The following is a 25,374-nucleotide window of genomic DNA, read 5'->3' as shown; positions in this document are numbered from 1 at the left end:
CAAGTTCAGAAGTCTTGTGGGCAGAAGTGAGGTGGGCAGGATGGCTATGTCAGCCTGTGCCTTCACTTAAGCTTTGTTTGCTGTGCCTATTTAAAATACACCCTTTTCTCCCCAGTGCCTTCAGGACTTGCTGGCTCTCTGGCTTCGCCAGCCTTTCTGGGCTGGGCCAGCTCAGCCCCTGCTCAGCAGGGAGCAGCATATCGTTTGTGACTAAGGGCAGGCAGCTTCCTGCAGCTGCCAGACCTCTGTCCTCCTCCCAGCTCCCTGCTGGGAGCCCAACTTGGACCAAACCATAAACCATTGTGAGCTGTCAAGCCAGGAGCAGACAAATTCATGTATTTTCAAGGACAAGAGTGTGCTCTTTCCTGTGTGTGACAAACTGCATACAATATTCCTTCTGCCCTCCCTGTGTTAGCCTTGTCCTGGTTGCTGGCTGTTTAAAGGGATGATGGGATGTCTTCATATATTCTTATTCTTTCTTAAAAAAGGAGTTTTCTGTTCGGAATTGTGTCAGAACACTCTTGTCAGATAAGAGAAAGGGGTTGTGGAGTGGGGTACTCTAGAAGGAAAGAAAATATATGTGCTTGGAGGGCAGGGTGGGAGGGAGTGATGGTAAAGTGTTGAGATAGTGGGGCCTTGAGGGCTGGAAGGGAGGTGGAAGACTGGTAGGGTTTAACACAATAGAGGCAAGTAGTTTGTAATAGCAGGAGTGCTGAAGGAGAAGAAACTCAATGTTTCTTCACTGTTCTGTTATGTGAAGCAGTATAGCAGAGAAAGAAAGACTGTAGTTAGGAAATTTGAGAACAAATACGTGGATAAATCAGAAGGGCAATCAATTAAGAACGTTCGATGAAGTGGACAATTTAAGAACAGCTCAGTTAAGCAAGATAACCCAAGGAGGTAACAATTAATTAAAACAACTTGGGTTAAATGATAATCTCAGTTTAAGAAGATCAGGTATCAGATGGAAGCAGATCACTTGAATAAATGAGGGTTCAGTTTCAATGGCCTATGTGAGGTATAAGAGAAGCTATGAAATTGCAATAGTAGACGACATTTTCATGCCATAAGATAGGAGGAATGGGAATCATTTTGCTCTAGAGATGACTGTTTAAGTGGTGAGATTTGGAAGTAGAGTGATGAAATGTGTGGAGTACAGCCCACTCACTGCAGCTATCTCTGGTACCTGTCCTACTTAAGAGCTGTGGTAGGGAAAATGTCCATATGGTTAGCAATAAGACAGGAAAACAACATTTGTTGCTCTGTTTCTTTTTCATTCTGTGATTGCATGTTGCCAACTAGACAATCCACAGACTTGGCATCTAGTGAACTTTGTTTGCTGCGGTTTTGACTGTCCCAGTGGCACATGCTTGGGAGTGATGAATTACAATGGGCAATTCTTTGACCTCCCATATCTAAAACTGGAGTCGGTTACTACAGTTTTGGGGTGACACTTTAAAACAAAGGCACTCTTTATTCTGACTGGATGCCACCCAAAGCATTTTGCTGAGATGACTTCTCACTTGGTGTTCTAGTAGGGTCAGACACGTGATGGTCATTAAATTAGTGCATAGATAACATGTATTTAGAAACAGAGACTCAAAACTGCACTGTGCTGAGGATATTCAGCTACTCCAGAATTCCTTGGCCACCCGCACTTGACTAGCTTTGATTCCAAACTGTGAAACAGCTCTGGGAAGGTGAGGGATTTGTGGGGGCAGGCATGGAGCTTCTATGCTTCTGGGTGGCAAATGCCAGCACCTTCTCCAGACTGATCTCGCCAAGCAGGAGGCAGAGTGGAAAGCAGTGAAATTATGTGTCTCAGGTGTTCTCTCTCTCTCTCTCTCTCTGTTAGTTTTGCTACATTTTCATCATCCAGATTCTGCCTCAAATATATCTGCCTTCCAGTGGATGTGAAAATGCACCCTTTGGGGATCTGCAGGGCAGATTTGTGATAAGTGTGCAGCATAAATTGATTGATAACAGACTTTTATTACAGTGCATAAGAACACAGAAATATCTTTAGTGGGACAGACTGCTAGATCAGGTCCATTTAGTTCAGTATCCTATCTCTGTCAAGGGTTGGCACCAAATGTTGCAGGGGAAGTCATGCGATAGATAGGGATATGTAGTATAATCTCCCAAATAAATCGGTGTCTTAGATTCTTTGAGTTATGAGGCTTACCCTTCATTACCTTAGTTTTAATACCTCCTGCAAAATTACTGTTGTTAATTATAACAACTTTCATATTCTTGGTGCATACATAAACAATCAATCCCTTCTTAACCTTCATTATGCTTTATTTAGGAAATGCAGGTGTTCTCAGAATAGGTAGTTCTTAAATATATATGTCTCAGTCTTAGATTGGTGGTTAATCACTTTAAAGAATGTATTTCCTCTTTGGCTGGTATATTCTTTTTGTACTATTTTGCTTTTTTATCTGATTTATTTTTAGATTGTAACATTGTACCAGAAAACAAAATGTTATCACACTGTTGAAAACTAAGTATCTCATCTTCAGCCCTATAGTAAACAGTTTAGTTACTGTGGAAACTGAATTACTGCTCTTTAAAATTGTTCAGTTATTGCTTCTGAAATACAATTCTTCATTCTAAATAATTAACTGCTTGAATTTCTTGAGATGAGTAGCATAGACCAATTGAAGGACATTTCCATGATTAAATATAGCTCTATAACTTGTCACACATTCTTGAGCTGCAAGGTGAATTTTCAAGATGAGTTTGAGACCTAGAAAGCTGGCAATTGGACTGCCCGGTTGCTGGATGCTCTCAAATGCTGTGTGACTTTTCACCAGCTAGTTTCAGGCCTGGGAGCCCTGAATGTAATGAAAGGTTCAGTCAAAAGCTTTCCTATAAGCAGATGTTGGGTTAACTTCTGTGCAGCGCGTTTCCTGTGGGTATGGATGTGAAAGTGTTCTCATGCTGGGCACAGAGGCTAACATTTATCTGCCTGACAGGACACGTTTCTCATGTTCACTCAGTAGCCGGAAGAAAAACCGCAAACCCAGCAACTGTGTTGGAATCTGTTGTTGGTTCGTCGTGACATCGGTCCTGTGCTACCCTGGCAAGCTGGAGAGGAAGGGGTCAGAAAGGGAGAGCATCCTGGGTGACTGTCTCTTTGGGCCAGGGGCTGCCTCTGCTCCATGTCTCTGCTGTGGCACCCTTGGGTTTGACACGTAGTTTCCACAATACTCATAAATGATTATGAGTTACTTCTAGTCCAACCTGATGCATTCAGGATCAATTGATAAATTATAGAATCTGCCGTTCCTCTTCCTCATTCCCCTCAGGATCTTCAGTGCCACTGTTTCGTGGTCCGAGGTTTCTGTTGATTATCACATTCCCCACTAGTGATTCCATGTTAGTGAATAGTAGATCCAGCTGTAAGTTGACCCATCAATACCTGTATCAAAAATTATCCCCGACACACTTCAGAAATCTCCCAGGTTGCTTGCATCACTTTGTGTTGCCCTTCCTGTAGATGTTAGGGAGATGTAAGTCTCCTAGTGGACCAAGAGTCTGTGATCCAGAGACTTCCTTGAGTTGTTTAAAGGAGGTTGCAGTTACCAGCACTGTGCCTCACTCTTCTGGAACTGACAATGTGGATGCTTCTGTAGAAGTAAACTCAGGTTACTGATCTGGAGAGATGGGGAGCTGCTTAAGACCACCTGCAGCTGGAGTTGAAACAATAGAGTATGAGAGGCAGAAGGTGGATGGGAAATAAGAAGATGGTTCCTCCCTTGGGCAGAAGAGTGCTGCTGGCCAGTGGTTAAAGAGTGCCTCTGCTGTCTTGCAATAGTTTGTTCCCCATGGTGATGACCTGGTGTGAGATGGAGGTAGAAGGTCCGAGCAGATGCACTATACTTCAGCTTGCTGCCTGTTCACTATGGGAAGGGCCCTGGTTGTTGGAGCTCCAGCTGTGGAGAGTTTGCATAATTCTTTAGTAGTGGCACAGCTCCTCTTCCTCTTTCTTGTTCAGTGGGATCGCTTGGACATGCTACCCTGAGAGACTTTGCATGGCTGTGAGTTTTGTGTCTTGGTCGTAACTGCTGGCTTATAAATTCCCCTCTCAGCAATTTTCAGAACCTAGTTCCAGTATGTTTTATTATTTAGATTTCTTTGGGTTATGAGTAGTCTGTGAAAACTAGAGTGTGGCAGCTAATTAAATGCAGGATTTCAGCAGTCCTTCAAGCAACAATAGTTTCCTGTGATATGCGTGGCTGTATGTGTCAAGCGCTTCAGGTTTCGCTTTTATTTAGAATTTCATAATGCTGCACTATATACAATTCTTGCAGGCATTACAAGGTAGCATGTTTTGCATTGCCATAGTATGCCAGGCAGCCGTCTAAACAGCAACATTACTACCTGAACTTTAATGAATCATGTAGCTGGGTTTTTGGGAATAAAGAAATCTAAGAAAGATGGAAAACTCTCAACCAGTGGAGCAGAAAGAGGAGGAAAAGCAAAACCCCAGACTTGAATTCTGACAGGAGCGTTTCCCATAGCTGTAGGGAAGCTGTTTTGCGGCACTGGAACACTTGGGTTTCCCAAACCCGCCTGCTCAGCATGTGTGCCTGTGCAGAGGAGGTGCGATTGTGTGGCTGGAAGCAGGTGCTGCAGATGGCAGGAGAGGTAGATGGAAAATAAACATCTTGGCAGAGTTACGTAGGAGTCATAGCATGTAGTAATCTCTGCAGTTTTGCATTTGACAGACTTTTAGGAATTCTTCTCTCGCATTTAGTGTTCACTTGTTAAAGGCCACCAGCTTAGACAGAGGGGTAAAGTTGGATGTGTTGCTTTTTTTCCCCAGGACTTCAAACCTAAAAGAGCTCAGTACATGAATCACGTTTATCCCCAGGGAAGCTGTTTGTTTGCTCCAGGTAATGGGGTTTGTGCATTCCCAACTTATTCCCAGCAGCACAGAGCATAGCACAGCAAACTAGTTAGGATAGACTCAAACGCGGTTCCTGTCTCCTCGCCTCTTCTTTTCCCACTGCCAAGCAACTGCCTGGTTTCTGCTTCTGCTACTTCTTCTATGCCTGTTGAGGCGACCTCCCCACCCGCAAGCCCCCAAACCATTAAATGTTGTGGTGTGTTGTGAAACTCTGTGTTTGCAGTGTGTGCTGCCAAGTATCTGTTATTTAATGGTAATGATAAAATAGCGTGCAATGAGTTAGAAGCTGGAGTTGTAAATATGTGGTGACCTTGATGGCTGAAGCTGTTTGGATTATTCTAAGGACTGTTTCAGAGCCCTGCCAAGATGTAGTGATGTGCCTGTGAAATTCTGGGAGCTTTGGAAATACGAGTTTTGGAAGCTCTTCTTCAGTGCCGTGTGAATATTTGTCCTGAAAGGCCAGGTTTATGTTCCCTGATTACACTAGCAAATTCTTTCTAGCTGGTTGGAGGAAGTGTTCAGGGGAATCCTGCCAGCCCTTCTGACAGTTTGGAGTAGTTCAGATGATAAGCCTCTGTGTGTCCTTTGAAGGCAGCAGCTGATAGAGATGCAGAGTACATATTTAGAGGAAACACGGAGTGCTTAGGTCCTGACTGCTTAGGTCTAACCCAGGAAATTTGCTGTGTTTTGTACACCCTGGGGTCAAAGTGTACAGTTGTGGTGGTGAACAGTGCATTGGTGCTGTGACTCTAGCCAAAGGGACTTGGCTCAGGGTAGGTTGCCAGTGGAGGAGTGGTGTGACTCAGAAAGTAGAAGATGTGAGTGGAAGGTGAGAAAATGTCAATTGGACTCTTCCTTACCTCCTGTTATGTACTAGTCAGGTTGCTTTGCCGTAGTGAGCATTGGTGAGAGCGGAGGTCTGAGCACATTTTAAGTAATCACGAGACATGTTACATAGAACTGTCAGTGAGTTGGCAGCATTGTTGAGAGCAAATGGCAGAACTTCTGCATCAGCACTTTACTCTCTCTAGCACCTCACTAGAAAGGATAATGTATATGGCAGTTTTTGTTACTGAGATATGTTCAGAAAAAAACCCCCAACATTTTCTTGTGATTGTGTTCCTATTGTCTAGGCCAGGGGATAAGCAACATATTTTAATGATGTATAGTCACCTATGGATATAGCAGGTAGAGGTTCATCACACTTATTTCAACTACCTAAAAGTTAGGTTTCTCTGTTAGTACTCCTACCGTAGTTTCCTCCTGCTATAAATAATGAACAGGCAGAGGTCCTTGTGGATACTGACAGCTCTCTTCTGCCTTGGATACGTGTTGTAGGGTAGGGTAAGTGTTCTGTTTGTGGAAAATCTAGATGACCAACACAAAATAGATGCCTCACTGTGTTGTGGCTGGGCTTTGGTAGTATGAGCATTTTAAGAACTGAGACTTGAAGCACACCAGTAGACTGTTACCAGACTGTGAAATGGGGCTTCAACCACTAAGTGCTCCTGCATCATGAATCAATTAATACAACACACAACTGTCACTCAGCCACGAAGAATAGAAGTAGGAGAATTACGAAAAGAAAAAAAGGCTTAGCGCTTGCTTCTGCTTTTACTTGACCAATGTCAAGTAAATGAACAGCATCCCAGTTCTGCAGTGTACCCTGATGATCATCAATAAACTTGATTTCTTTATTTTCTTTTTTTCCCCTGGGTCTACAGCAGAGCAAGCTGTGAAGACAGAGAGGGTACATTGCCTCTTGTTCCTAGGACAGGTGTTTGGAGATGACTAGTGAAAGCATCTCAGCTGACCTTCCCTGCAAGAACAGAGTCATTCCAACTCAGGGCCGGTGAGATCTTTTCTGATTTCAGGAAGTCTGTAGAACAGGCAATATCCAGAATTCAGATATGATGGAGTTAAAGATGAGTGCAAGATAATGCCATTTAACTTTTTTCTGCTGGTTCACCAGAGGAAAAGAGACTTAAAAAGATATGGAATTAGAGCTTCTAATGAAAAGATGTTCCAAATTGGATGTGCCTTTCCTTTATTTTAATCCACTTACCGCATTTAGCAAAGTATTTGCATCAATGAATCTGATTTTACAGCACCTGGTACTCGGGCAAGATTTAAAACACATTAGCAAAACTGTTTCAGAAATGAAGCTTGTAACCGCAAACAGTGGAAATGCAAGTTCAGGTTATGTTTCAAGTTTTAATCTGTGATAATTTTACCGTTTGTTTTCATCTGTTAGAAGCCATCTGTCGGTACACAGAAGAATCACTGAACTCAGTTCAGAAATATGTCTGGATACTTGGCCAACTGAACATCAGCTGTTTTCAAAAGCGATGTTGATGGCTGCAGCAACTCGGGCTGTTAAGTGAAGTCCAGTGTCGGTGCTTGACAGTGCATTAAATCATGGCTTTCTTCCAAAATTGGACTATTACAGTTTAACTGGTATATAATTCTGGGTATACAGGGGCAACAAAGAACACAGTTTTGTCAATGTCCTTCTCTAGAAAGCTAAAGCATGGCATTATTTGGCATTTAGTGGATTCCACTCCACCCACCCAGCCAGTAGGAAATGTGACCTCTATGACTGCAATCCTAATCTTAATTCCCCCCGCTTTTGTCTCACTGGGTGATTTCATCTAAACTAGAGAAATAGAAGTCTTCAAGGTAGTGAGTTCCTACAGGTTTCATGAAAAACAGCAGCTGCGTAGAAGAGAGGGATCAAAACTGAAGTTTCCTCTTTTGTTTGTCCTCCTGTTTGGCTGATCAGCTTGCCCTGCTAGCTGGCAGGGCGTCAGATGGATGCTTCCCAACTGGGCAAAACTCACTCTGTCTTCTAAACAACTGATAGTTCTGAGATGTGGGAAGCAGTTTCTGAAAAGTGGAAGAAACAAGTTTCCCTTCAGAATAGGGCTTCCTTCAGTTGTAGATCTATTCATATGTTTTTGATGGGTTAAAGCTTCCCCCCAAATGTGCGGCTTTTATGCCTTTGAAAATATATTCCTCTTTCATGCCTGTTCATGTGATACTTTTTGCATATTCTTGTCTCCATTGCACATGTAGGCAATGGCTGCCTGGTCACCTACAGGTTTTTTTGCATCAAAAATCACTCTACTGACCAGTGGAGGATTATTCCTCCCCTCTTTATTTCTGTGGTCTCAGATCTTAGGCATTTCAAAATGTTTAAATCTATGTAATGGGGATTTTTTTTTTTTCTTTCTGGCCAGTTCACCTTCTGTGAAGGGGCATGACTTTAACTGATCAAATTAGTAAAAAGCTCCCTATGGACTTTCTTGGATTGGAGCGTGGGGGCACTGTTGTGAGGAGTGTTATATAATACTTTCCGGGCTTTTATCTGGGTTGCAGAAGCAGGTGGAGAAGTCACTGTAGTGTGATAATTGACTGCTTAGATCTAGGTGGTATCTATCATCGCTCTAGATATTACAAGCGCAAATGTAAGATTAGAGCTGCTCGATTTATTTTTAGTAAATCTCCTTCTCCTGGAAGAATACAGCTATCCTGTACCCTTGTTGAAGCCAAATGTTTCTTTGTGCTTGTAGCAGTGCAAAGCAAGGAGCGATTTTGCTGAAAGGAGTAAGGGAAGTGGTAAGAACAACTCGTTTCCTCCCCACCCTGCAGCTGCAGTGTCGTGTACTGTAACTTTCTGTCTGGGTTGATAGTTCTGCTATTTTGCAAGGCAGCGATTCATTAATTTAACCTCATCTCTGTGAAAGCTGCTCTCCTTCTGCCAGGTTTATAAGATTAAAAAAAGAATAGTACATAAAGCAATTAATCTGTTCCACCTGCCCCACTCCGCTTTGGCTCTGAGTACTCTCTGACAAAACTTCCAGTTCATGCAGTTCTGCTGTCTCGCCTTTCTGACAGCCCACTCTGAGGGCTCTATGAACAGAGCTGGAAGACCATCAGATGAGGCTGCTGGCAAATAGCATCCTTCTGTGACATGCTGTAGACAGACAGAAGACCTACAGTCCCTCCCTCCCAGCTCACGTTAGCTGGAGAAGCCTTGCTAGGCTTTCTAGGGTCTGGAGCAGCAGGTCTGGCTTCGTGGACTGGAGTTAAGCTACCAAACATAGATGTTGCCATCTGAGGTAGTTGGTCTCTTTATGACCTCTTTATGGAGAGGAAGTAGGTGTCTGTTTAGTTTGAGATGAACCACACCCTAAAAGAAGCTGTCTCTCATAAAGAAGCCTCGGAGTGACTTGGATAGAGGTGTTTACATTTCAAATACTGTAAATGAAGTGCGATGTACCCTGTGTCTTCCCCAAGATGGGCCCTCAAACACAGCTGTCATATTAAGGGGCTGCTGGTGGTGTCATTAGCTAAGCGAAGGAGCAGTCTGGTGCAGTACCAGGGAATTCCAGCATTGTGTGAGATCATTTCTCTTGAGCCGCTGGCCAGAAAACATCAGCTCGTGCTCAGGTTCATCACTTCTCAAAGGAACGTGGCTGTTTGTTGCAGTTCCTAGGTGAGGCGACGGGTCACCGTTGTCTCTCCTGGATATGGTTGGAGTTTCATTGGGAACAACACAGACAACCCAGAGGCATCCCGCTTTCCAGTAGATTTTAGTGCGAGTAACAGAGCAGCGCTATGGTGCTGGTTTTGCTATTACAGGTTACAACTTGTGGTTTCCTTTATATAGAGCTCTTTATACATCTGATATGAGTCTCAGAACTTAGTCTGAACGCGTACTAAAACTCATACATTATAATTCATACATTATAATTTGTGTTTCAAAGCTTATAAGCAGGCTTTGTGCGTAGCAGTTTGAAGCAAGTTTGCATGAATCGAAATGTATTCTCTCTGAGAAGAGGCTGACAATTCTGTGTTTCAATAGGTTTCCAGATCAAATCTGCTCGGTTTGTAGGTAAAAGAATTGGCAGGAGGAAAGGTGAACTTAAGGCTTGTCAGATGTGCAGGCAGACTTCCATTCACTGAGAAATATGCTGATTTCTTCTAATTCATGAACATTGTTCAGTAACAAAGACAGTCCCTGGCAAATTTTGGGCTCATCCGTACTTCTACAATTTAAATGTTGCACGGTTCAGTTCTCCTTTGTACTTGCACTGCTAATGAAGATATGGAATAAATTGATGCGATGCTAGTAAAAGAATCATGTCTGTTTTCAGTGGTAGAAAAGTATATCCTTTCAATTACTTTTCTTAAAATGCAGGGTTTTGATCAAAGAGAGAAAGCATAATCGACTAAAGTAATTGTGTATCTTTATTACACTATCTGAGATTTGCTTTAAATTCAAAGGAGAAGCTGATAGAGATTAAATAATCTGAAATCATCTGAAGATTCAGAGGCTGATCTGAGCCACAGTTCAGTTTTGAGGGAACAGAATTTAGGTAAGTTTGGGGAATTCCACGGTGAATCATATAATACTGTTGCTACTGCTGTCTTCTGAAAATGGATAAAAGATTTAAGAACCTTGAAATTTTAAGTTTCACTATGTCTGTCTTTGTTTGGAAGGAGGGTAGAGGGGGAAAAAGAAACATTTTCTGTGATACTATGAATGTTTCTGGAAAAAAGATACCACTTGTACGTTTCCCCAAAAAAACTCTCAAAACCAAAGGGGGGTGAGGAGGGGATGAGTTGGACAAAATCAGTCACAGATTAGGGTGATATGCTGCCGTGGCTGACAGCTCAGATTTTGCCTGCTGCAAGGCAGCAGGGTTTGTTTGTACCAGGCCAGGGTAGCAAGGAAAGGGAAGCCCAACACACAGGAGATAAAAACTGTTATATATTTCTTTTGCAGCCTGGAAAACTTAACTGCTAATTATACTGTGTAGACGGCACGAAATGTTTTGTTCGGTGATTTTTAAAATGAATAATGAAAACCAACAGGTACAATATTTTCAGGTTAAATGAAATACTTTGTTTCCCTTTTGGGTGCCTAAAAAAGACCTGAAAGAAAGTGCTGAAGGAAAAAATACTGATGATGCAGAAAAGATGGAAGTGCTTGATTTGTAATTCCCCTCCCACCCCCACCTATTAATTTGGCAATTTGTAGCAAATTATCCAACAGTTTATAGTTAAAATTTCTTACTCACTTTAAAAAGTCACATACAGCTCTACTGCTAAGCTCATGAAGGTGGTTTCCATGAATTATCTTTATTCCAAGAAGTGTCTATGGTCTCTGCAACCTTTTTCCTTTCATGCAGGTTGCAGCACCAGGCAGTTCAGTACATGATTTGCTTCTGCCTGTGACCTTTTTATTGTCCTGATATCTTTCCTCTCTTGAGGAAGATGGGGATATATTACATGATCCTTGTAAAATCCAGACACCAAAATTGCTGCAGGAGGCACTGAAATCGGCTGAAAGTTTATAACAAGAAACAATATAATAATAAATGTGAAGAGAAAAACTGTCATGACTTTAGTTTTGATAAAAATCATATTGCAGAAAGCTTGGCAGTAATCAGATAATCTTGCTGTTCTGCTCTGCCATGTCCACTCTATTTATTTTTCACTGCATTTAAACTAATTCTTTAGGTTCAGGTAATTGGGGGATTTTCACAAATGAACTTGTGCAGAGCAACGTATTCTTGATTTAGATGTTTTTGGCAAAGGTTTTAATTTTACTTAGAGCTTAAACTAGTACTGCTTTCCCAAAAAAAGAGTTTGGTATGATTTTGTGAATATCAAGAGGATTTGCATTGGTGGTTCTCTTATTCTTCTGGTACTTGTCCATGATGTTCTTAGGAGGGCAATTTTAAGACCATATTCCCGAACAGTTGTGCTAAAGGTAGTTTTAAATTTCATCTCAGGTGCGGTGGAGTCTGCTGTAGAGAGGAGTGGTGCCAAAATACTTGACAAGGCTGAAGCCAGTTTTTTATTTTGATGTGCAGGAGTAAGACCACGTGGCTCTGTGTTTTGTGACCAGGAGTTCATTCAGTGTGTCCCTTAGCTTCTGATGGTTGCAGAAAGGTGACAGCCTCTCCCCTCCATCTCCCAAGTAAATTCATAGCAGTTGCTCGTGTTCTACCCACAGCTTTGGTACAGGGGCAATTAAGTGTTTGAAGCAAGAGTTTGATGTGTGCAATATCTGCCCTGGTAAGAGAAGAACATTATATTCCACTTTCGGTTTCCATATTGCTGTCTTCTGCCCTGCTTAAGGTGCAGGCTATCATGCCTTGAACCACTTGAATACTAAGGTACTTTAAACACCATGAAAACCTCAAAGCCTCAGTGACTTCTTCAAGCTAACCCCCAGTTACAAGTAGTATATTGAGCTCTTTGGGAACGAGAAATTGTGACTGTGACCAAGCCCAACTAACCATGTTTTAACAGACTGTCGGAAGCCAAATGCCAACTGCAGCTACAAGCTCATGTGACCATGCTGACTTTAATTGAATCAGTGATTTTACTGTTACTGAACGGGTTCTGTAGCCTTCTGTAGAGCCATAAAATTCTCAGGCTGCCAGCTTGGAGAAAAAAATGGCCACAAGTATAGTCATTATGTGGCTATGTGAGAGGGCTGCCTTACAGCTGCTAGCATTAGCTACTGCCTACTGTTGGAGATGGGATTAGCTTTTTTTACTGTTCTTGGATGGTGATGGTCATTGGATGGATTAATTCAGGATGTGTCCAGGTGTGAACTTGCTGATTAATTACTGATCCTCTGCGTTTCTTTTATCAGTGATTTGCAAGACGACATTACAATATTGTTGGTAAATTTTCCAGATGAGAAAAGGAACAGGGTGGCAACTGATGCAGGCGACAGGCCCAGGAGAGAGAGCAGCCTGGGTTTGCTGCTGCACTTCCTGATTCTCATTAGAGCCATATGTGAAATCTCACATTTAGCAAACCAGAGTGTAGGCTGCAGTTACAGATAGATGTCCCTATCCTGGGAAGCACTGGCAGTGAGAAGAGTGCTAAATATTTAATCAGTTAGATGTGCTTTGGCCTTGGATGTGGGATGCATGGGTAATACCAGAGAGGTCGTTTTGTCCCTGTAGCTGGCAGGGGTTGACTACTGTAGAAATGTTATTTCCAGGCTTGGAATATTTAGAGGGGAATTTTGAAAAAAAGACAATAGCCACAGGAATGATGGAAAGGGTAAATAACTTTGTTCAAAAGTGAGAAATTCGGGAAACTCCAGCTCTTCCACTCATCAGAGGGGAGGCTGAAATCTGAGAAGCCAGGGATCTCTGAACTGGGTGGTGGGTGGTGGGGTGGTGGTGAAGAGGGGAACAGATAATTTAAAAAAAATCAGTCAGAACCTGAAGGGACAAAAATTCAAGCTCTAAACTGAGTGCTGATCTTTTAAAGGCACAATTTTAACCATTAAGCAACAGTTGTGGTTTCTCCCCTGCCACCAAAACTTATTGCGAGAACATGTGGAAGTATTATTCTTGGGGAAACATTACACTTTGAAGACTAAATTTAGAGATTTTTCAGGAATAGATTTTAGACTCCTCATGATGGAAGTGGTCAGACCAGTTGCGTTTCAGAGCCACTGTTGATGTTAATCACTAAAGTATTTCTGACAGGCATGTTAGCCCGGGGTCTCTGAAGCGTGCATGTGCTGGGATATAGGTGTTGATTTAGTTGAGGAGTCCCAGAGGCTCTTGATGGGTCCCCCTGCCTCTGCTCAGGGATATGTAGATGGAAGCAATTAAGCAATTGCACTGACATGGAGCTGTGCAAATCTTCCTTAATGAACCCAAGCAACCACCCATCCTCTGGATTTCAGCAGTGCCACAAATCCCTGGTTGTGGGTGATGGCCTGATGATTTTGGCCTGACACCAGCTGAAACTCCAAGGACAGGTTCATTTTTTTCTCTGCGTGTTCAGATTCGTGTGATCCCAAGGCAAAACATGGGCAGCTGAGGTGAACATGGACTGCAATGTAGAGAGAAGGAGGTTTGTGTTAGACCAAATGCCGAGTGTTGTGCTGTCAGCTCCTGGCTCTGATTCGTAGTCACTGGACAGAAGCTAGCATGATGACCAGCTAAATCCAGGCAGCTGAGCAGAGTCTGATGAAAACAATTAGTTTGACCGATTATTTTTATCTCAAACTGGAACCTGAACCTCATGTCATAATTTTAATGCTGCCATTAAAGCCAAACTGTAATGGAACAGTAATAGTAAGTTTAGTGTTACGTTGAGCAGTGGTTGAATCAGTGCCTTTGTTCCATGTGGGGACCGCTGGTACTTGCTGGGACCTGCAGAGCAGCATCAAGCTGTAGCCCCTCCTGTGTGTGCAGCATCATCCTTCACGGGGCACTGCCGTGCAGACCTCGATGGGGTCCTGCACAGTGCAAGGTTCATCAAGTGTGTGTGATGTGCTATAAAACTGCTGCCTCCTTGGGGCAGAAGAAGGGGTGTTGGTAGTGTTACCAGTGTCAGGGCACCGGTAGGTCTTAATAGCCCTGACCAGCCTCACCTTGGACCCTTACCCCTGTACTCCATATGCTGTGCCATGCCACACGCTCTCTGCCCGTCGGTCCATTTATGATCAGGCTTAAGCCTTCAGTCCTCCTTCATGAAGTTGCCCTCCTGTTGCTGCTGCCTGACAAGTGGTTCCACTTCAACCTGATCTTTTCCTTATCCCCCTGGTATGGGTTTAAAAGGAAAAATCTGAGAGGAAGGACTTTGCTCCCCCTCGCTTTCACAGTGCTGGCAGCACTGATGTGCTCCATGTTGACCAGCATCGCAAGACGGGCGTGGCACAGAGAGCTGGAGAAGTGGTGGTGTGCTGGGGAGGCAGGACCTGTTCCACCTATGAAGAAGAGATATCTAAAGGGCTATAAACACCTGACTGACAACCCATGCTGTGGAATTGCCCATTTCTGCTTTTAGATGTTATATTTGTCCATCTTAAGCCATATGGGATGTTTGAACTAGCTATTGAGTCATTATTGGCTGGGACTCAAGTTAAACCACAGTGAGATTAAGTATTAACTGGCTGCAAACAGAAAAAAGTTCATTAAGGTGGAGAATAAGCAGTTTGGGATTTTTATGCAAGCTCTTTCACTGACTTTATGTATGAGTTTAGGTTTAGACTTCTCAAGGAGGTCTGGTTTCCTCTCTGCTTTTAGGTGGAGGAGGGTGCGCCTATATGAGCTCTTTGATCAGAAGTGGGCTTTTGAGGCAAATCTCCTGATTGTCACAAGTTACTGCACTTCAGTAATGCACTTTTTGCTACAGCCACTCACAGGCTTTTTGTGGAATCAGACCAGAGTTAGTCTGCAGTAAATACCAGGAAAAGAAGGTAATGTGGGTATAGGAACCTTGGCACCAACTATTCCACTCTGCTTCTTTCAATGTGCAATGTCTGCTGGTATAACCTGAACGAAGCGTACTGTGGGGATACAGCTCATGCTCCCAGACTGCTGCTCAGCTCCCGCCTGGCGCCTGAGCTGATGAGCAGAGCCGCTTCAGTGCTAATGCTGCCCTGTGGTTAGTCACCTGCTTGGTGCCCAGTTCTGGCTGAATCTTAGAGGCCTGAAGTGAGAGTCTCAAAGTAACTTTTCTTCTGCTTCTGTCACAATTGGGGATTTGTCCCTTAAGTGCTATCAGGTCTGAGGGCTCCCAGTGCCTTTTCAATACCAATATTAAAGTTATTTAATTCCTCTCATGCATAGGTCTCCCCTGAATTGGAGATAACTTCGAGTCAAAGGTATATTTTTTACGTCCTGTGAGTGCAGGAATGCTTACAGTGAACTGAAATCCTTGGCTAAGAGCTGCTGCAGTTTTGCAAATTCATAACATTTTAGCTGTATGTTTTAATCTAGCTACTCCCTGATCCTGCAAAGTACCCTGCTTTAGATTCACCTTTGAATCCATTCTGCTTTGTAATGCGTGTTTTCATATGGAGCTTTTCTCACTTTGGAACTTTGGGATTTGGATCAGAAAGAGAGACTGAATGATGTGAGGCTTTTAAAAATTATTCTTTTCTGACAGAAAGCACATGTGAGTGCACAAGGTTTTTGTGCTAATATATACAGATGCATACTTGAACTAGTGATCTGCTTATCTGTGGACATTCCAGGAGGTACTTGCTACTTTTCATAATATGTTTATCAACAAAGGATTTAGTGGGAACTGGAAAAATGCATTTTTGGGGAGGGAAAAGAGTAGGTATATATATCTAGCCTGATGGCAGGGAGGGTGGGAGGAATCATACAAAGAGATACAAAGAGCTGTTCCCTAGCTCTTCAGTTTACCATGGCTAAAGAAAGGGTCATTAATATGAAACATTCCCTAGATACTTTTCCACTGAGATGTCTGTTATTTTTGTGCTTTTTCCTCTGACCAAACTTCCAGAGAAGGTATGAGTTGCAAGATTTCACTTGGAAATTTTAGTTTTGTTACACAGTTGTATAAGAAACAACTATATGTAGAGTTGAGCTCCGGCTGGTCTCGGATTACATTGTTTTCTTGAAAAAGTTGCCATGGGGATAGAAAATACAAAGAAAAAGAGAGGAAAGATAGGCAAAAATTATTTTCTTTCCACTTGACAGAGCGAGTGAAATAATTTTCCAAAGGCTGCATACTAGAGTTTGTGGACAGCCAGAAAAATCTCCACTCTCAAATCTTTCATTTGGAACAATATTTCATGACTGTCTGAAACTGCTTTGCAAAGGTTATTTGGTAAGAGGTTTCAAATTTTCTCTAGTCTGATTTTCATGGTTCTGTGATGAAGGCTTTATTTGGGCATCCGCGGGAGGATGATGTGAAGCCTTTCTGTGGTGGATATAGGTAGAGCCATTGGTGTTTCTAGGAATGGAAATTGCCACTCTGGCTGACACATTGCTCTGTTCTGCTCAAAGAGTGACAAACGAGCTCTACAACAGGCAGTCTAAAGGAAAACACAGTTCCAGAATCACAGAAACAGAAGTGTGAAGGTGCCTAGAATGATCACCTGGTCCAGCCTTTTGTGGGAAATGAAGTCTAACACCTTGTCCAACTTCATCTTGAAAACCTCCAGCGATGGGGACTCCACCACATCCCTGGGGAAGTTGTTCCAAGGGATGATTGTTCTCACTGTAAAAAATTTTTCTTATATCAGGATGAAACGTCTCCCAGTGCAGCTTGTACTCATTGCTCCTTGTCTTCTCTGTGTGGCTCCTTGTGAAGAGAGAGCCTCCATCCTCTTTATAACTGCCCTTCAAGTACTGGAAAACTGATGAAGTCCCCCTAAGTCTCATCTTCTCCAGGGAGAAAAGATTTAACTTTTTAAGTCTTTCCCCACAGGGCAGGTTTTCCAGCCCTTTGATTGTTGTTGTGGCCCTTCTGTGGACGCCCTCCAGTCTGTTTTTGAGTCGTGGGGTCTAGAACTGAACACAGTTTTGTCCTACACTTCATTAGTTTGGGATTGATTTGCACACCAAAGCATGGCGATTTACATCTTTTCTGAAATACTTCTCTATACGGACGGAGGAGCGCAGGTGTGTATGGAGAAAACACATGAGAACAAGTTATTGCTCGTAGCGCTTCAGCCTGAGCAGCAGCATGCTCTGCCCTTGAGAGCCCCTGTACCCTCACACTGGGGGGTCTGGGTATGTGGTGGAGCCTCATGCTCTGCAGTGTGGCACCATTGTCAAATGGACAAAATGCTGAAATTTTGAGCCATGTAGCACCCTGTCATAAGCTTTAGATTTGAGTCTTCATAAAAATCCGTCACCTCCTTGGCTGCCTGTGGGGACAGAGGGGCTGCTCAGCCTGTTACAGGGGGAGAGCTTATCTTGCGGCTTGTTGTAGAAGCTGACTCCTGACTTAGAACAAAATGTGATACCCAGTTTCCTTGTGTAATTTGCTTCTTTTTAACAATTTAATCTCCCTGTGTGTCACGGGCAAAGGATACACTCAGGATACACCTGCTTTAGGAGAACAGTGCACCTCCTGCCATCAATCCTTGCATCCTTGCTGTCCTTTGAGAGCCTTCCTCCACGTGAGGAATTGTCCCAGCAGCCTGGGGTGGTGGTGGTGGCAGCGCTGCCCTGGAGCTGAGCCAGAGCAAATAATTGAATTTCCCCAGTGGGGAAAGCTCACAAATAGCACTGGCACCGCCAGGTTTCCTCTTCTGCTAAGATTACAACAAGTCAGCTCTAGCGTTTTCATCAAGTTTTCAGTTGAAATACATATGGAAAATAGTGGCACAGTTGCAGAAAACTATTAACTGATGGCAAAATCAATTTTTGATAGGGGAAAACAATGATTTCTTTTTAAAAAATCAATTTTTAGAGAAGAAAACTAGCTGTAAAGCTTTAAAAAATGCTAAAAAAAATTAAAATTTTCTGTGAAAGACTTAATGGTTTTGCATAAAATCTCCTTTTTCATACAGGAGAACATTTTAGTAGCCACTAATAACTGATATTTTTCTGCCTGCTGCTTGCAACTCTTATGCAGCCACTTGAAATGGCATCAGTCTCTTTAGGATTCCCTTTAAAATTAATGAGAAATTTATGTAATAATGTATCAATGTACTGTAATGGCATAACTCTACAATGTATTTTTATATACGTCTATTTCTTATAAAAACTAATATGAGCGTAACCCTTCGTTTAGAGAGCTACTCCCTTGCAGCTTCAGAACGACAGGATATTCCTGCCCTGCAGATGCCTAGAGTTTTTCATCATTCTGTATTTTAGGGAATTAATTGCTGAGTTTGCTGTGATACAGAATTTTTGCTCAGTATAACCTTCAACCACCTCACCAGCTCTCAAATTTCTACTCGGGCTGAGTAATAAATGTTTTGGGGAAGTGAGCGTGTAAGAGGATATGCAGTTTCAATGAGGAAACAAGAAGCTTAACATCCACACTATCTGTCTGTCTGTCTCATACTGAGATGACTCAAATTGAACTTCAATTAGAAGTCAAACTCTAATACTGCTGTGAATATAGCACAAGGGTGTTTAGTATCTGGAGAGAGATGCCGTATTTTTTCCGTACTAAGTTATGTAACTGGGGGGGTTTAGGAGGCCTGCCCTTCATGAATAAGGTGTGGGATTGAATTTTCATATACCTTGGATTTAATTTTCAAAGGAGCTTCTCTGATTTCTTTACGTGTTGAAGGTCAGTTTTTTATTCATTTGAATGGGTTGTAAAGGATGGAGGGTTTTTTTCTGAATCTTGGTTCTACCTCTATGCCACTCAAAAGTGAATGGAGGTTTGACATTTTTACTGTCTGTTTCTAAGGTTTTCTGAAACAAAATCAGGTTTTCTGGCCTTTCTGTAAGTAAAAAAGGGTCACCCTATGTTCATCCACTGGCTGGGAAGATGAAGGGCTTGCTTTGGAGCATCTGAGAGTGGCAGATCTCAGGTGTGAAGGGTGGTTGTTGGAGAAGGCATGCCAAGGCTCCGATTAATTAGTGGCTCTTTATCTTTTGGTTGTCTTCACCAGGAAACTGCTGGAAGAATGCTGTGACCCCGGGCAGCTCTTTGCGATGACAAAGCTGAACTCCCCAATGGGAAAGAACCTCTGGTTTGATGGGGAATTTTTATATTCTGTCACTATTGACAATGCAACTTACTCTCTCTTCCCACAGGTTAGTAACCTTTTTCTTCTTTTCACTTTAAGTATTAGTATACCATATGGTAACGTGGTACAAATGAATATGAATAGGCTGAATGCTCATCAAGAAACTGTATCTTCATTTCTCAATACATACCAGTCTCCTCTTTTTTTACTTCTGTGTCCTGAAGATTATAAAATGTTTGTATGCATGTTATTTTTGTGGCCACTTTTCAGGTGTGTACATAAGGGATGAGACTGGGTGTTTTAAGTTCTGGCTGTTTTAAGAAGGCGATTTCTGCATTTCAGTCAGTGATCACACTCACTGGGAGCTTGAGCCCTCATCTGGAATTGCTTCGGTTCAGATCTACTTAGCTAAGATGTGACAATACTTTGTGTGAAGGTGTCCAAGTTACTTCCAAGTTAATTAAGTTTATTGATGGCAGGCAATGTGAGCGCAATAACAGAAGCAGACAACTTGACCTTGCCGATTCTTGCTGTGTTTTGAATATCAGAAGTGGTTTGTTGCTGTTCAGCAAAGGTGTTTTGTGTTAAGTGCAGGGTTTTTGAGTGCTGAGAATTTGTAATGCTGATCTAGGGTTCTTGCATTTTTAACTAATGTATGAACTGATGTTAAATAATCAATTGATTATATTGAATGTTGTATGTGGAAGGAGAGTTGTTTTATGTGGCTATGCATTTAAAGAAAGCTAGACATCTGGATGTATTAATTGATTTTTCTCAAATTAAAGGCATAGGTATTTATTAAGCCTCCCAGTCAGTGTTGAGTCATTCGCATGAGGCTTTTCATTTGTTGCTGTTCCCCTTAAACGTGTAGCAGAGTTCTTAGCTGTTGAACTCATCCTGCAAATAAAACATCAAAAAGGTTATTAGTAGTTTCCAGATCTCAACAACAGACTTATGGCTTTTAATGAGATTCAGTGGAGAAAGAGTGAGGGGAAGCTGCAGCACAGGGCAGAGGAGATGGGAACAGCTGCTTCCTGTGTTAAGACATCATCTGGAGGAGCTGTGTTACAGCTGCGCCTGGCTTAGGCTGCCAGCCTGCTGCCGTGTCACTCGGCTGTGCCTGCTGCAATGAAGTGGTTAATGGACCTCTGCTTCCCTCAAGCTGCTCCCCAGCTGCTGTGTCCCTGCAAGTGAGTAGATGCTGAAAGGTGCGTGGGGAGTCTTTTCCTGCAGTACAGCTGGAACAGGGCTGCCCAGCTGGAGTGAATTTCTCTTCCTGCCTTTGAGACTGGTAGGAAGTTTATGGTGTGTTGCAGAGCAGCAGCTGTAAATCTTTTTTATGATTATTAGTGTGATTCGTTGCTACAATATTGCACTGTTTATTGGAGAAAACTGAAATACTTGGCAGAGCTGTGGACTTCAGACCACACAAAGATATTGGCAGCAACTGCTCAAAATATGTGTGTACATCCTGTCCAGTGTTTCAGGAAAGCCCCACCTGAGCTGGCACAGGGAGGCCACTTATTTTGTGATGAATTTGGGATTTCAGATTTGATTATTTTGGGATTAAAAACTAGCACTCTGCTGGCCACAGTGGTGTCCTACCTCCTCTCACAGAAAAGAGACTCTGGGCACCTTCAGAGAAGTACATGCTGGGTAGAGAGGAATCACAGTGTTAGGAACTGCAGTGATTCCCAGGCTCCCAAGCCCTATCTTCAAAGTTTATCAGCTGGCCAGATTGAGAGTGAGGATCTAGGAAGCCCTGGAGAGATGAACTGCTTATGAACAACATAAGATAAGGAGTTGGGACTTCAGGGTCCCTTAGGCTTGCCGAGCAGGCTGTGAAGAGGATGGCTGGATGCTGTTGTAGGGGTGGTGGTGGAAGGGGTTAATTTTTATGATGATCCAACCCTAGAACAATGCTACAAAGCAGCTCTAGGACGGGTGCCGGAAATGCTGTTCCATTAATCAATTGATGGGCAGTTCATTTCTGACAAGCGCTACTCACTTCTGCTCCCTCTTTTCTTGCAAGTACCATTGCCTCTGACTTGATGTGTTACTCCTATGTATTTTGCCCAGAGGAATTTTGTAGACCTTTATCACATGAAATCCTGTTAGGCTTAAAAGCTTGGGAAGACTTATTTGCAGTAAATTCTTAAAGTATTTTTCTACCTCTCTCTGTTTCAAAAAAAATACTCACCTAAATTTTTCAGGCTTCTACTTTGAAGAATGGTGTCTATTAGCATGCTAGCAACCAGCAAGCAACTTTTGTGAAGATGAATATTCCTTTCAAAAGTATCCAGAAGCTTAAAACCACTCCTAAAATATGGGTTATACTCCGAAATTCTCAGGGGTTGTAACAGGAATGTAAAGGGCCACAGCTATGTTGATATAATTGAAAAAATATTTCCTCCAGAATAAATAAAAAAGGCTCTATCCCCATCAATCTGCTGGGCTTAAGCCATTTTGTGTTTGCAGAACATTTCTCGGTCCTGAACCAGTTATTGACCTAAAGGATAATGTAAGTCAAAAGTAAATAGGAAACTTGCTGTATTTTATGGCATAGAATAAGCTGGCTATGCATCAATGGAAACATACAGAAACATTGTAAGTATGTCAGAACTTAATATGTAAAATGTCAGTTATTTTTGAATGTGAACAATACAAAATACAATATTTTTTCTTTTGAATAATCTATAGATAAAGTTCTTAAAAGCTGGTTCAACATTTTCTGATGAGGTGCTTTTTAAAAATGCTATTTCATCAAAATATAAATTTAGTATCTGTTCATTGATTTTTCAATTTTTCTTTGAAGTTAAAAGGTTAAAAGGTTTTGGTGGTGTTATAAAATTTCATTTTACCATTTTTTGAATGTAATATTTCAGCTGGCTTTTTTAATCAGCTCCATTGCCAGCTTTTTTTTTCCTCAGACTTTGCTTGATTATATCCTCCTCCAAGTTTTTGATTGGCTGAGGGAGAAACCTGCAAAAAAAAAAAAAAAAAAAAGCTTTTATGTGGCAATAGTAATTTAGTGTTTTGCTTCAGTCTATAAGAACAAAATTTGAAGTTGCAGTGTTTTGCATGAACCAGCAATTCCAGCTGCTGGAAGTTACTCCTCTTACTCTTCCCCTCCCATTTGCCCCCTGATTTCTAGAATTAAAATTTTTTGAAACAGAAATGAAATATTACACAGACTGCACCATCTTTCCCCTCCTGTAGAGAAACTGCTCATGGCTCATTGTCAGTTTTTGCTGGTGGCTAATGGTCAGGAGAAGATGCAGGGCAGGACGTGGCTCATTACAGAAAGTGGCCTAACATGCAGTGAGGGTGGGCATCCCACCTGCATCTCATTTCCGAGCACGTACTATGGTGGCATTGCCTGGAGTTGTTGGCTGATGAAGTGTCATTTCAATTAAAATCAGATGTTTCTTGACAGCAGCTTTATTCTGTAACTTGCTGTGATCTACAGCATTATTTCCCACTCTTGGGAGGCAAAACGTGTAGACTCTGCATGTAACTGTAGGTGTAGTTTAATACTAACAAGAGGTTATTCCTATGGCTTTTGTAAAGGTTTTTGTGTAGACTTTAAGTTCCAATGTTAGCCCATAATTTTGATATGTGTCTGGTGGCCGTGAGAGTCCAGAGATGCTGGTGACCCTACTACAGCCGAGATCAGTGGCATGGTTGGGTAAAACTGCATAGCCGGGCTGCCATGTCTCAGGTTAACTTGTAAATAAATTTCCTCTCCTTTGTGGTCCAACTGTTACACAGAATGTGGAACCGTGTATTGGTGAGCGTTCAGGAGTCCTGTCCCTGACAGGACAGACCTACACTCACCTTGCTCTTCAGTCTGGAAGTTTAGCCATGCACCTCTGGTCCTGCTGTGGTGGTGTACTGAGGCACAACAGAATGGCTAGCATTTTCCACCCCTTCCTGTCTGACTAGGATGGAAGAAAACAGGCTTCCACATATCCCCGCAGTAATTTTAGATGCTGTGAGTAAATGTGATGTAACCACAGGAACAGCTGGGGTGTAACTCAGAACCATGTGAGAGAAATGTGAAATAACATTCATCTGCTTTTGAGTTAGAGAATAAAACAAGGCAGTTTTAAACTGTTTCTGAAGTAATTATTCACTCATTCCTGTCTTTTTCATCCTCAGAGTTTCAAAAGCAAATTTCAGACTATCTTTACCATTAGAGGACCACCAGTATTTAGCTATTTATGCATATAATTGATTTGTGTTGGTTTTTTTGGTAAAAGCTTATAGCAAGGAAGAACTGAGGTGAATTTCTGCGATCTCTTTTCCCCTTACCCCAGAAGGTTGAAGAAATAGTTAAATCAAATGAAACTTTTCACTTGGACATGTAAAATATCATTTTGGAGGATAGAGGAGTGTATACATTTAATGAGAAATTTCAAATGTTCAGCTTCAACTTTTTAATTTGACGAAATAGAAGAACTCATTGAAGAATTTTCTGATTTTGTTGTATTTCACCTGAAGCAGTTAGACACATTTGGTACAAGTAAATTATTTCAAATTACTAAAATACGATTCCCCAGCTGCTCAAATCCCTTCTAAAGTTTCACCTGCAAAGTGCTGTCAGCTAGAAGAATGGCCACTTGTAAGGAGCTGCTCATGAATAGTCATCACAAATGGTGTCTGAGAAATCCAAAGGAAACAGCTTTGAGCCACAAATAAATCTGGGAAAGCTGGCAGCTGTTTCTGGATACCTCATGATCGGAAGAAAGGCATTATTTTCAAAACTATTAATTAGCATTTAAATTCTTGTCCTTAATATTAAGGCAGGAAAAAAGTTAATGGCTCTGCTTGTAGGTGTAAGGTGGAGATATTCTCTGACATGTTCTGTGTTGTTGCGGTGGGTGTTGTATTGGGTAGCAGCGAATGATTTTATGATCGTGCTGTGTGATTTGTGGTTTTTATTCAGGGTACCTGTTAGATTCTGGGAGTTTGTTTAATTTTTCTTGGTTGCTCACAACATTACTCAGTTGGACAGAGATTTTATTGTGTCCTCTGATGCTGGTACTCTTGCTGTGTCAAAGCAAATTCCCTGGTCTTACAGTTTCAGCCTGCAGCTAGTAGAATAATTTGTAATTATTTCAGGGAAATAATTCAGATTTGGAAAGGGAGCTTGGTGTAGAGTCTACAGGCTTTTCTCCTTTTTGCGTGACAAAGATTATAGGAAAAACATACTCATTCTGAGGCAGAAAATGGCAGTTTGATTCAGGCAGGAGGCACTGGGAAGGGTTGGGTGGGAGTGCGGCTGCTATGCCGATGCAGGCTGGAATGTGAAGGTACAGCTGTATGAGGAATGTGGACCCTGTTAAGAGGACAACGTTAACTTCCTTAGAGCAAACGCTGTGTGTTGTTTGGACTGATTTTAGACCCTCATGGTCCAAAAAGTCTGTAAGAAATGGGAAGTGACCTGAAGTGAAGAGAGGCAGGGTTTGATGGACTGCAGTGTTGCCAGGAGGTATGAGTTATTGCCTTTGGTGTTGACTTTGGAAGCACACTGTTAATTTTTGCTTCCAATCTAACTTACTGAAGTAGTTTGTTCTCAGTAAAGCTATGTAATTAATAGCTGCTTGGAGAAATACATTGAAATATTTGCTGTCATACATGTCATGATTTTTTTTTTTCTCTTGATGTCTTGGGTAGGAGCATGAAGTGCCTCCAGACCTAACATTTATTGAGCAACTCTTATATTTATTTCCACTAATTCTACTGTCTAAATAGTATCTCCCTGACTTCTTTTGAGTTGCATTTAATTAGGATTTAAGGAACTTTCTTGGTGCTATCCCTTTTCTTCATTTTTTTCTCTTCTCTTTTTTTTTTTTTTTTTTTCTCTTCCTTCCCAAGCATACTGTAATGCAAACTATGTTCTTGATTGGGGCTACATATGTTTCTTCAAAATGAAAATGTAATAAACATTAATTATTGCAAACATGGAAAACATTGTATACTAAAAGGTGAA

At 41.9% G+C, this 25,374-nt stretch overlaps 1 protein-coding gene across 1 annotated transcript in view; it reads left to right on the top strand.

Moving 5' to 3' along the window:
- The window catches only part of ST8SIA1 (ST8 alpha-N-acetyl-neuraminide alpha-2,8-sialyltransferase 1), a 141,979-nt gene that overhangs the window by 16,198 nt on the left and 100,407 nt on the right, over positions 1 to 25,374 (top strand). Inside the window, exon 2 of the mRNA XM_040595595.1 lies at positions 19,302 to 19,446. Within this exon, the coding sequence (XP_040451529.1) occupies positions 19,302 to 19,446 (145 nt within the window). The remainder of the gene's footprint in view (positions 1 to 19,301; positions 19,447 to 25,374) is intronic.

Source organism: Falco naumanni, chromosome 5 (genome assembly GCF_017639655.2).
Source record: "Falco naumanni isolate bFalNau1 chromosome 5, bFalNau1.pat, whole genome shotgun sequence".
In the NCBI taxonomy this organism is placed as follows: Eukaryota; Metazoa; Chordata; class Aves; order Falconiformes; family Falconidae; genus Falco; species Falco naumanni.
This window is presented reverse-complemented; position numbering and strand designations above follow the sequence as displayed.